At 33.8% G+C, this 12,455-nt stretch overlaps 1 protein-coding gene across 3 annotated transcripts in view; it reads right to left on the minus strand.

Annotated features, from left to right (window-relative positions):
* Naa15 (N-alpha-acetyltransferase 15, NatA auxiliary subunit) overlaps window positions 1-12,455 on the minus strand; it is a 104,468-nt gene that overhangs the window by 39,203 nt on the left and 52,810 nt on the right. For all 3 annotated transcript variants that reach the window (XM_046459524.2, XM_046459525.2, XM_058584058.1), the window contains 7 exons: window positions 11,933-12,090; window positions 10,492-10,626; window positions 9,214-9,367; window positions 3,804-3,923; window positions 2,243-2,338; window positions 2,000-2,106; window positions 672-744 (listed from right to left, as the gene is read on the minus strand). In XM_046459524.2, coding sequence (XP_046315480.1) covers window positions 672-744; window positions 2,000-2,106; window positions 2,243-2,338; window positions 3,804-3,923; window positions 9,214-9,367; window positions 10,492-10,626; window positions 11,933-12,090 — 843 coding nt within the window. The remainder of the gene's footprint in view (window positions 1-671; window positions 745-1,999; window positions 2,107-2,242; window positions 2,339-3,803; window positions 3,924-9,213; window positions 9,368-10,491; window positions 10,627-11,932; window positions 12,091-12,455) is intronic.

Below are 12,455 nucleotides of genomic sequence, written 5' to 3' on the forward strand. Positions count from 1 at the left end.
GGATAGTTTATGTAAATAAAGCATTAATTTATTTTTTTTTTTTTTCATAGTACTGGGGATTTACCCAGGGGTGCTTTGACACTAGCCCCGTTTTATTTTTTTTCTTTTGAGATAATTTGCCAAGGTTGGCCTTGAACTTGCAGTCCACCTGCCTCAGTCTCCAGAGCTGCTGGGATTATAAGCATGTGCCACAGCACCTGGGTGAAAGTATTAATTTTCAATCATGATAATAGTAATTACAGGATATTTTAAGTTCTTTATCTTTAAACATACTGAAATATTCACAAATGAAATGCGAGTTTCAGATTTATTTCAGAATATAAGAACAGAAGGAAGTAGGTAAGACTATAAATGAATAAGATGAATACATTTGGACATGAATTTAAAATTACTGAAGTTGAGTGATGTATAGGAAGGACATTTACATTATTACCTCTAGTTTTATTGAGGTTTTAAATTTTACATAAACTTTTCCCAATAAACTAATATGAATCTCTTCTAACAAAATATCGTTACACAATGTACAAATTAATGGTTCTTCATTATAGTAGGAAAAATATTGTAATGTACCATGTTTGTAACAAATAATTAATACTGACCTTCTGATTAAGAAGTTCATAATGTATTAAGAATTTCAAGGTGTTTTTAAAAGGCAAAGCTTAGGCACTTACCATTGGGGTTAAATAAACGGCAGCTTTTTAGAGAGGTTTCATAACCTACTACTAATTCTTCTATGATTGCCACCTAAAGTACAAACACATAAGCACACTTTAATAGAAAAAATACATGGTTACCACTCATGAAAAATTTGCTATTTACTAATGAAGACTAAATAAACACACTCACCTTTATAAATATCTTACCCTCTGAGTAAAAATTTGAAAATGTAAGTAATATATTTGTGAGCTACACATTAAGCTCTAACTTTTTTAAAAAAACTTATTGGTAAATTCCTTTTCCCTGGTAGAAAATAAAGCATCAGCTGAACCAGAAATCAGGAAAGGCAACACGGTATATGATTTATATCTTGAATCATTTTTATCTCAAATCACATAAATAACACCCACGAGTAACATTTGTTCTTTAAGAATCAAGAATTAAACAGTATGTGAAAAGAGAAGTTTCCATAAGTAGATGGTTGTGTTCAACTGTCACTTTCATAATCCAGGAGAGAACATTAGTTGAAAGTGAAACAGAACACTGGGGCATCTGAGGCCCAGGAGAACAAGTGGCTATCCAGGTGTGATTTCTCCAGAGTCTGGACTGTTCTACCTTTTCCTGGCTTCCTGAGAGATCTTGAATATTCTTATTTCATTCATTCTCTTCTTTAAGCTGAACAAGGTTACATTTTTATGGATTTGTGCAAGGAAAAGAGAAAAATTAATAAAGCCCATAACTTCAGTCTTTCAATAAAGACTGGCAATGCAAGCTATAGTACATGGTTATTCATATTTAATTTGTTTCATTTCTCTGATTCTTTTCAATATATTTTGTTTTTAATCCAACTAACATGTTTTGCTTGCACTTGCAAGCAAATTAATGTAAATTAAGATTAAAACACCCTCTAAATAAGCATTTTGAATCTTACAACACAGTGCTGAAAAGAGTAAGTTAACTCACTGGGGACAGTAAATAACTCTTCTGACAATTTTTTTTTCTCTACCAAATAAAAATCAGAAAATTACTAAGCTAAAATAGGTTTTAAAAAAATCACTTCTGACTTCTGAAATAAATAAGGATTAGAGAAAATGTTGGAGAAATCACTATTTTATCAACTTTTTATAACCCACACTGATTCATGAACTTATTAGCAAAAACAAAGGAAAGAAAACAAGCACTGAGTTACCAAAGAGAAAAATGAATTAAAAGGCACAGAGGCATTCAAACTGCAAACTAAGAAGACTGATAGCAGATTCACAACAGGGATAATCAAGACTCAATCATTGTAAATACTGAATAAAGACATGACACTAAAAGAAAACATTGTATTTTATTTTACCTTTTCTTTATCTTTGTATAAGGACCTCAAAGTATTGAAGACTGGTGGACAACCTTTGCTGAAATTCATCCTTAGGAACTTATCCAAACATTCTTTAAACTTTTCACCTTGGAAGAGAAAAATCCTGTTGGCTTACATTTGCCCAGAGACACAACTCTAACAAAGCATACCTTAATCCTCATTTACATACTCATGCTTAAAACCAACAGCATTTTCATGCCTTTGCCATTATTCTCAACTTACCAGATAAAAAGTTTAATGGCAGCCTTCTTGGCACCAGTCCCCTGGGATATTTAGTCCAGGCTTCCTCATATATTTTTAGCCGCTCTAACATATTAGCTGTGAAAAAGAAAACTTGATTTTGTATGTAATTATAAATTACACATTTTTATGGCAAATTTTAAGTTTCTCACAGTAATTAAAATATGTAACAAGACAATTTGAAGATGAGAAGAAAATTTATTTGTAATCTTGCCACCTAAATATATTATCATTTAAAAATATTTATATCCAGTAATTTATTTCATATCTTAAATACCTAGAACTATACAGTATAATTTTCTTTATCCCATTCTCACTTAGGTAAGCTTTCAAAATCTGAGAGCTTTACTTAGTACTGAAAAGGTTTCACTACTGTGTCCCCCTAATGTTGCTTCTCCACTGTTTATCTTCAACCCTCTAACTGCTCTCCTTTGATCTCTCCAGAGCTTTTGGACCAATCCCCTCTCTTACATTTCTCCCTATTTATTTTATGTTTTTTCTTCTACTCTCAGTGCAAACATAAATAGGCTTTCCTCAGTTTAATCTTTCATTTCACTACTTTTTCTCAGCTGTGACCTCTCATATTCAGCCTATTAAGATTTTTATTTCAATTAATAGGCTTTTCATTTCCTAGATTCCTAATGAGTACTTTCACATGACTATTCATGTTTCATGGCTGCAATGCCCTCTATTCATCTTAAATTCCTCCACCATCTCTACTCTCCCTTTTGTAGTCACTGTTAATTACTATCCAGTGCTGGTGTTCCCATGATAGTCTGAGAATCTTTGTTACAAAGTATCTGTAGTCAGGTTTCTCTTCTATACATCAATGGTAACAAGAATGGCTCACTTGAGGGAAATAGCTTCATATTATATCATTTTGCTAGGAATCCTGCCTATTTGTTTCTGGGCCTATCTCCACAAGTGGACACCATTTGGGGAAAGAGGAAGTTGGGGGAGAGGCCACAAACAGGGTTTCTGGAACCAAGTTTATCTGAGTGATGGAAATTTTATCCGTCTTTCTACAAAGGAACAATACTGCTCATTCAGCATGGCTATATGCATATGACACTGGGAGGCTCTTCTGTTGTAGCCACAGTTTACCACACAGATTATGCTTTCTTTGCATCTTTCCTTAAGGAAAACATCTCCATTTCTGTCAACTGAAATTTCCATTTCAGGGCTGAGTTTGTAGTTCAGTGGTGGAGCATTTGCCTAGCATGCAAGAGGCACTGGGTTCAATCCTCAGTACCACACAAAAACAAATAAATAAAAGTAAAGGCATTGTGTCCGTCTACAACTAAAAATATATATATTAAAAAAAAAAAATTCCCTTTCATGATTTTGAGGCTACTGTGCATTTGTGAGTTCTTTGAAATTGAGATGTTTTCAATCAATCTGTAGCAGAAACAAGATTTTAGGACATGCTCAATTTGTCATATGAAATGGAAGTATGCAATGTACTTTTGAACCAACTCTTAACAGTTATTTTTCTAGTACGTTAACAAAAGAAGCAATTAAAACTTAGTATTAACAACTCTACCTGGCTTCAGTGCTTTTTCTAAGCCTTTGTAATAGGCCCAGTTCTCAGGATTTCGCTCTTGTAATCCTCTATAAACATCAGCAGCATCTTCCAAGCGACACAATTGCAACAGAAGTTCCCCTGATTATTTAAGGAAAAAAAAAAAAAAAAGCTAAGAAAAATCTTCAAATTTTTTTTGAACTTTTCCTCAAAATTTCTCTTAAAACCTTATTATAAATCAATGTTGAGAAATGGATAGATTTGTTATCCTTCTGGAAGTCCCATCTCCCTCCAAGAAGACTATTTATCATGTAATTTTATTATCTCCTTCTTAGAAGTCTACATTATTTAGAAATGCCATTTTTAAAAATAATGTTATTATATTTTTTACAACTTTATTTATTTTTATGTGGTGCTGAGGATCAAACCCAGTGCCTCACACATGCTAGGCTAGCGCTCTGAGCTACAATTCTAGCCCTAGAAATGCCATTTTCTTCAGATCCTCTATTTATTCAGGGAAGACTGTCCAAACTCAGGCCACATTCCCATGTTAACTGAACACCTATCACCAAACCACCATCTTCCTCAACTATTCCTAATATCTTAAGAAAAACTTTGAGGCTGTGGCTCAGGGGCAGAGCATATGCCTAGCATGTGTGAGGCACTGGGTTTGATGCTTGCACCATGTATAAGTAAATAAAATAAAGGTCCATCTACAACTTTAAAAGAATTAAAAAAAAAAAAAAGAACTTTGACATCTAAATCAATAACCCAATTTAATACCCTGTCCTCATGATCCCTTAATCAACTACAAAACAATTCTATGGTAGCAATCCATAACAACCTGACCACATTCAAAATCACCTGGCCTAGCTGGAAGCAGTGGTACACACTTATAATCCCAGTGGACCAGGAGGCTGAGGCAAGAGGATTGCATGCTCAAGGCCAGCCTCATCAACTTAATGATGCCCTAAGCAACTTAGTGAGACCCTATCTCAAAATTAAAAAAATAAAAATAAAAATAAAAAATAAGTTAAAAGAAGGGAATGTGGTTCAGAGTGGTTATGCATCTCTGGGTTCAATCCCAGGTACCAAAAAAAGCCCCATTAGTCTTTATATTTTTATCTCTTCCAACAACCAAATAAGCATCCTGCTTTAAGCTTAACTATCTCTCTCTTATCTAATTTTACTCCAATCCCAAACCATTCCCTTTTCTTTAAGCATATTAGCAAATTATAGACTCAATGCTTACCTTCCCCCAGCTATAATAAATCATTCCCTGAATAACATTAGCAGTAACAAGCATCAAAACTATCTCAAAACTAGGCTTCCATTATTTACTTCACACCACACTAAAGACTGGATAATTCGAAATGTTTGTTGAACAATTTCTCATGAAAGGAAGCAAGTTAGATGAATAAAGAGAGACAATAGTTGGAATGGAAATACAAGAGCTCCAAAGTCACATGAACATCTGACACTACTCAGGATTGCTTTCCCATACTATTTATCAGCTTCCATTCACCAAAGGTATTATTTTCAAACTATTATTTCACCCTTCCATTCTTCACTTCCATCAGGTAATTAAAAACAAACTGAATATTCACTTTGCATTTTAAATGTTGTATATTAACTAATTAAATTCTCAGAACTTTATGAAGTAAGTTACTATTTTTTTCATCATTTTTAAAGCAGAGAACTTAAGTAAACCTGTGAAGGATATTTCAAAGAGTATTCGTAACCAGAATTTGAACCCAAGCAATTTAGCTAAAATAATTCATATCCCTAACATCCATACCAGTGGTTTTCAACCAGGGTACCTTTTGGCACTATCTAAAGAAATTTTGGTTGTCATACTGGGGTGATGGGTCTAAAGGGAAGAAGCTAGGGATGCTGCTAAATATCTATAATGCACACAAGCAATCTCCACCCCCAATAACTCAAGCTCATAATATCAACAATACAAGCTGGCAAAGTCTACTCTATATTAATCAAAGATCAACTTCACTGAAAACATAAAAAATAACCTGCAATTTTACTACTCTACATTGCATCCACCCTCATTTCCTCCCCATAAACTCCTCCCACCTTTTTAGTATGGAGGGAACTCTGAATTAATTATATAAGGAGTGGGGATATAGCTCAGCAGTAGAGTACTTGCCTAGCGTATTCAAGGCTCTGGGTTGAATCCTGAGTTCCACACACGTGTGCATACGCATACATACACACACAAAGGAATTAACTATAAAACATTTTACCTATCTTTGCCCACTCATCAACTTCAGGAAGTTCCAAGTGATCTTTATCATCTCATTCTCTCCCCTCAATCACCACCACTAACAATAATGCCTTTGCAGCTAGAATAAGTCCACTTTCAGCTTCCTTCTCTTTATATACCTGTCCCAAAACCTAACAACACATATTTTGTGGAAAAGCTGAGTGCCTTGTTTCTCTTTCATGTAGAAAATGGAAGCAATGATAAGAAAACTCCCAAATACCTCTACTTCTACACATGCTTGTCCATGTACAATCATCTTTGTTACTAGGGATACACGATTCATATGTACTTTTATCTAAAGTTCATCTTTCAAATTATCTACAAGATCACATCCCCTCTACATTATCAAGTATTCTTTTGTTTCATTTCCCAATCAGCACAAATACATGCTACAAAAAAGAAACCTTTAGATCCTTACAATATTTCATCTACACCACCCCACTGTTTCCTATACAACAAATCCTTCTGAGTCACTTATGCTTAACAATTTCAATTCCTCTACTCTCACTTTCATTTGAAAAGATCTGATATTTGGGCTTTTATTACCTTCCTCCCAAATGTTCAGATTATGTGTTTGTTAAGATCACTAACAAATTCCAAACTGCTAAAATCCATGGGTCAATTCTGAGTCAGAATCTAATTTGACCTATCTACTATTCTTCCTCAATAATAAAATTATTAACAGGAATGAAGAAAATATTATGCTTCAAATTACCTTGAAAACTATGAAGTATTTCTACTAAGAAACTGAGGTCCAAGCCTTGTTCCTGGTAACCAACAAAAAGAACTTGTGATCTATTTTTTCCAGACTTCTGATCTTTCCATCATGTCAGACTTCCTTTATTTTGTTTATTTATTTTTATATATGACAGCGGAATGCATTGCAATTCTTATTACACATATCGAGCACAATTTTTCATATCTCTGGTTATATACAATTCATGTCTTCATACCTGCACTTTGCATAATAATGATCATCACGTCCATTGTCATTAATAACCCTATGCCCCTCCCTTCCCCTCCAACCCCTCTGCCCTATCTAGAGTTCGTCTATTCCTCCCATGCTCTCTCCCCCTATCCCACTATGAATCAGCCACTTTATATTAAAGAAAATATTTGGCATTTGGTTTTTTGGGATTGGCTAACTTCACTTAGTATTATATTCTCTAACTCCATCCATTTACCTGCAAATACCATGATTTTATTCTTTTATTGCTGAGTAATGTTCCATTGTATATATATGCTGAGTGATGTTCCATTGTGTGTATACGCACACACACACACATATATACAATGTTCCATTGTATATATATGTAGATATATCCTTTCATCTACTGAAGGGCATCTAGGTTGGTTCCACAGTTTAGCTATTGTGAACTGTGCTGCTATAAACATTGATGTGGCTGTGTCCCTGTAGTATGCTGTTTTTAAGTCCTTTGGGTATACTAATCTCTAGGGTATATAAAGAACTCAAAAAGCTAAACATCAAAAAAACAAATAACCCAATTAATAAATGGGCCAAGGACCTGAACAGACACTTCTCAGAAGATGATATATAATCAATCAACAAATATATTAAAAAATGTTCATTATCACTAGCAATTAGAGAAATGCAATCAAACCACTCTAAGATTTCACCTCACTCCAGTCAGAATGGCAGCTATTATGAAGACAAACAACAATGATTGTTGGCGAGGATGTGGGGAAAAAGGTACAGTCATACACTGCTGGTGGAGTCCCACCAGCCAACTGGTGCAGCCAATATGGAAAGCAGTATGGAGATTTCTTGGAAAATTGAGAATGGAACCACCATTTGATCCAGCTATCCCTCTCCTCGGTCTATACCCAAAAGACCTCCTCCCTTTATAACCCATAGAAAACTAAGGGATGATCAATTCAAATTAAAGTGGGATACAGTTCACTCAGGAGCTTTAGATGTCCAGTTTTTCTTGCCAGGAGCATTACCCTCTGAGAAAAGTTTACCTGCGAGCAAATAATGACTATACTTACTACGCACATACATTCTATAGTTTTATAGTGTCTAACTTCAAAGTGAATCAAAGAAATGTGAAAACAGCAAGCATAAGTTCCCCCAAACAGCCAGGGCAAAGCAATACTTTAGATGGTATTCTTAAAAATTTATGGGGGTAGAAAGGATAGTAGAATTAGACATTATTGCTCTATGTGCCTATATGATTACATGACCTGTGTAACTCTACATCAAATACAACCAGAGAATGAGAAGTTACACTTCATTTATGTATGACGTGTCAAGATGCATTCTACTGCCATGTATAACTAATTAGAATAAAAAAATTATTTTAAAATTTTTAAAAAAATATTTGTCTTTTCAATTACTTATTCTTCTATCATATTTTACAATCATGTCTTCAACTTCTAAAAACGTGGGCCTCCTTTTTTTTCCTTGACCCTCTAATAAATAGCAGCATAGGAACCATTTATTCAGGGATTGACCCACCTCCATCACAAACTACACATATAAACCCAAACCTTGTTTCCTTTCCTTCCAGAATTAATGTTCTTTTTACTCCCTCAAAGACATTCATATTAACCATAAAGACACCCAGGAATGTTCTATATACATTTCAGTGAATACCAATTTTTCAATATGTGTTACTGGCAATTAAGAAATCTGGCACACACCACCTCCACTGTAGTTTTGCTAATAAGCTGTTTCTAAGGTAGTTAATCCTGTATCTTATAATTGCTTCCTATGTTCTGTGTTTAAACCCTGTAATAATTTTGAATCTCTGTATTTATGAAAAGATACTTTAAGAGAGTGGAGCATGCCTGTGATACCAGCTATACTCCAATGAGGCTGGAAGATCAGTTAAGCTCAGGAGTTTGAAACTAGGTTGGCCACACAAGGAGACCCTGTCTCAAAAACATCAGTAAAACACAAAAATGGATGCTTTGTTGATTTATTTCATTCAACTAATTTTTAATTGCAATTTTCCCAATATTAACGATATCCATTAAGTATATATTTTACCACATACAAATTATTTAACGTACACAATCATTAGATTTTACATCATCAAAAAGTTGAACTACACTCAGCTATCAGCTGATGACTATTCAGCCTTGCTCTTCGACATAATATTAAAATAAATGATGTTCTTTTAAAAATACCTTTGGTTTCTTCTACAGCAAGTTTATCACAAATCTGCTTTTCATAGGTACAAAGATGTTCCAAGGCTTCTCTATAGAGACCTGCTTCCCGAAGAACTTGATTTTGATATAAAAGGAGTTCGCTATATTCATAATCCACTTTATCAGGGGATGTCTGTACATGGACATAAGGAATACTAACAGTAAGAATTTTGTTTTCCTATTAGAAAATAATTTGTATACTCAAAAATATAAAAAGTCAAAGGATAACAGCTATTTGATAAATCATATTTTTAAAAAATTACTCAAAATATCTGTCTATGAAGCAATTAAGTAAACAGAAACAATATTAGTTTATAATAAATTGAATTAAAAGAACAATCTATTAGTTCTTATGTACATTAAGTAAATATGGAAGAGGGGAAAGATCTTAACAAGAAATGCCTAATAATAAATCTAGGTAAGAGAGGTAATAATCATAACCAATAAATGATAAAATTAGTGATGAAAGTTTGATGAGAAAAAGCTATTCAGTTTCAAATTGTTTAATAAATTCAAACAGAGGATAAAACTCAACTTTATAGTTGCAGGTACCACCTTAACATAGAAATCAAATGGAAAAAAGAGCCGTCATGTGTCTCTCAATCTGATCAACAGAGAAGGATTCATTATTATGTCTAAAGTTTCCTACCAAAAATGCATAATTATATCTAATGAGAAAATATTTTTTAAAAACCCCAAAGTAAGGAACATTCTACAAAAGCACTGCCTGTACTCTTCAAAAATATCAATGTCATGAAATACTAAGAACATTTTTAAAACTATTTGAGATTAAAGAGACTGAAGAAAAATGATAACTAGATGCCAGATATGATTCCAAAGTGGGAATGAGGAAAAAACTGGTAGAAAGAATACAAAAAGACAAGCAGTAAATTTTCAATATGGGCTATAACTTAGATAATAACAATTAATGTCCAACCATCTCTGCATAAGTACCTACAGAACTGACAATTACAGAGTTATTCCTGGGAAAGGCACACTGAAGCACTGAGGGATAAAGAGCATGATGTCTGTAATTACTCTCAAATGTTTAAGGAAGAAAATGCAAATAGAGATGCAGGTCAGAGATTTAAAAGTAAATTCATCAAATATTAGCATTAGATAATGTGAATGAACTTCTATATAAAGTTCTTTGAATTATACTTGCAACTTTTCTCTAAGTATAAAACTATTTCAAAATAAAAACAATTCTTTCAGTTATATTTAGAATCAGACTAGTGACTGTTTTCTTGTTATTACCTGTTGGGTTTTCCTAAATTCTTCTAAAATCTTTGCTGCCATTTCATAATCTTCTAATAAATGATAAGCAATAGCATAACCAATCCATGATGCTCTCTGTGCAGGCCGAAGCTGAAGTAACTGATACCGTGTTTCCTTCAAGGGGAAAAAATGTTTTTCTTAGGTTTACAGTTCAGATAGATGCACCTTTAAAAGACCACATGAATTTACCCCACAACACTATGTATTTTGCTACAAAATGCTAGAAATGGTGATAGAAAATAGTTTGAAACATCCATATTGTATAGCTTTGAACTAAGCACTATGAAGCCTCCAGGCTATGACTTTTTTTAAAAAAAGAGCCACACACAGTGGCACACACTTATAATCTCAGCTATTTGGGAGACTGAGGCACAAGAATCACAAATTCAAAGCTAGCCTCAGCAATTTAGTGAGATCCTGTCACAAAATTTTTTAAAAAGGGTTAAGGATGTGGATCAGTAATAAAGTGCCCTTGGGTTCAATCTCCAGTACCAGATTGAAAAAAAAAAAAAAATTAAAGACCAGATATCCTTTTTTATTTCCAAATCTATCCACTTCAAGAACTAAGACAGGATAATAACAATAGTACAAAGGAAAAAAATTATTCAAAAATTCTTCAGAGGGCTGGGGATGTGGCTCAAGCAGTAGCGCACTCGCCTGGCATGCGTGCGGCCTGGGTTCGATCCTCAGCACCACATACAAAGATGCTGTGTCTGCCGAAAACTAAAAAATAAATATTAAAAAATTCTCTCTCTCTCCCTCTCTCTTTAAAAAAAAAAAAAAAAAAAAAAATTCTTCAGAAAATAAAGTTCCCAACTACTAAATGAAGATATATAGAGAGAAAGCTCAGCAGGTACAACAAAAAAAGAAAAGAAAAAAAAAAAAATGAAAGAGTTAGGAACAAACTAAATTCAAGACTAACTTAAGGGCTAAAACTAAAACTAAAGCATGACATGGTGGTGTGTAACTCGGGAGGCTAGACCAAGAGGACTTCCCCACATACAATCCAAGAAAAGTAAATTCAAACTACAAAAAAAGGTTATTCTCAAGGAACGTAAAAAGAGAAGGAAAACAAAGTTCGCCTTCCAGGAAATGTGGAAAGGCAGCTGAGGATGTTGCTTAGCATGCATGAGGCCCTGGATTCAATCCCCAGCACAACAAAAAAGGAAAGGAGTGGGGTGCAAAATAGTAAGTATGAGTTAAGAGTTACAACATGTTAGTACCAGTCAAAGGACTGGACTTATTTTTTTAATGAATTGATTAAATCAGCCTGACAAGAAAATAAAGTCAGATTTTAAGATGTACCTGTTCTAAATTTGGGGGGGGGGGTCGATTTAAATTCTTTTCAAAAATGAAGTCCTTAAAGTTCTAAAGAACAGTATTTTCCTCTTAGAATAAAAAAATTCTGTAGTTTACTTACCCTGTAACCCTCAAGATCTCGCATTTGAATCTGTAGTAAGGAAAGGTCCCTCAAGATTTGAAGATTGTCTTTATCCCATTTTAGTGCATTTCTGTAACACTTAATGGCTTCATCATACTTCTTGTCTGACCTCTGAAGAAGGCCATAAACATGCCAACCTAAAGAACTCAGTTAAGGATACAAACTACAATTCAAGAAACAGTGTTCCAAATGATTCTCGAAGAAACTTGGAAACCTACAACCACTGGTAAAAATTAACTTGAAAAAAGGTGCAGAGAAGAATACAAAGATAAAAGGGAGTTACTACAATGGAAAGGAGCACAGCATTTGGAACCAGAGGAAAGTAGGCCTACCCTGCCTTATTATCACTCACCTTGCACAAGTTAATTTTCTATAAGTTTGCTTATTAAAAAATGTAAATGGATATAATAAGAGTGAAGCATAGTAGTGATGACTAAATGTGATAACTATAAGGGTTCAGTATCTGGTACAAACTCAATGAATACATATAATAAATAAAGGA

This window comes from Marmota monax, unplaced genomic scaffold (genome assembly GCF_021218885.2).
Source record: "Marmota monax isolate L192 unplaced genomic scaffold, Marmota_monax_Labrador192_F-V1.1 WCK01_AAM20220418_F8-fsc00039, whole genome shotgun sequence".
Taxonomy (NCBI): Eukaryota; Metazoa; Chordata; class Mammalia; order Rodentia; family Sciuridae; genus Marmota; species Marmota monax.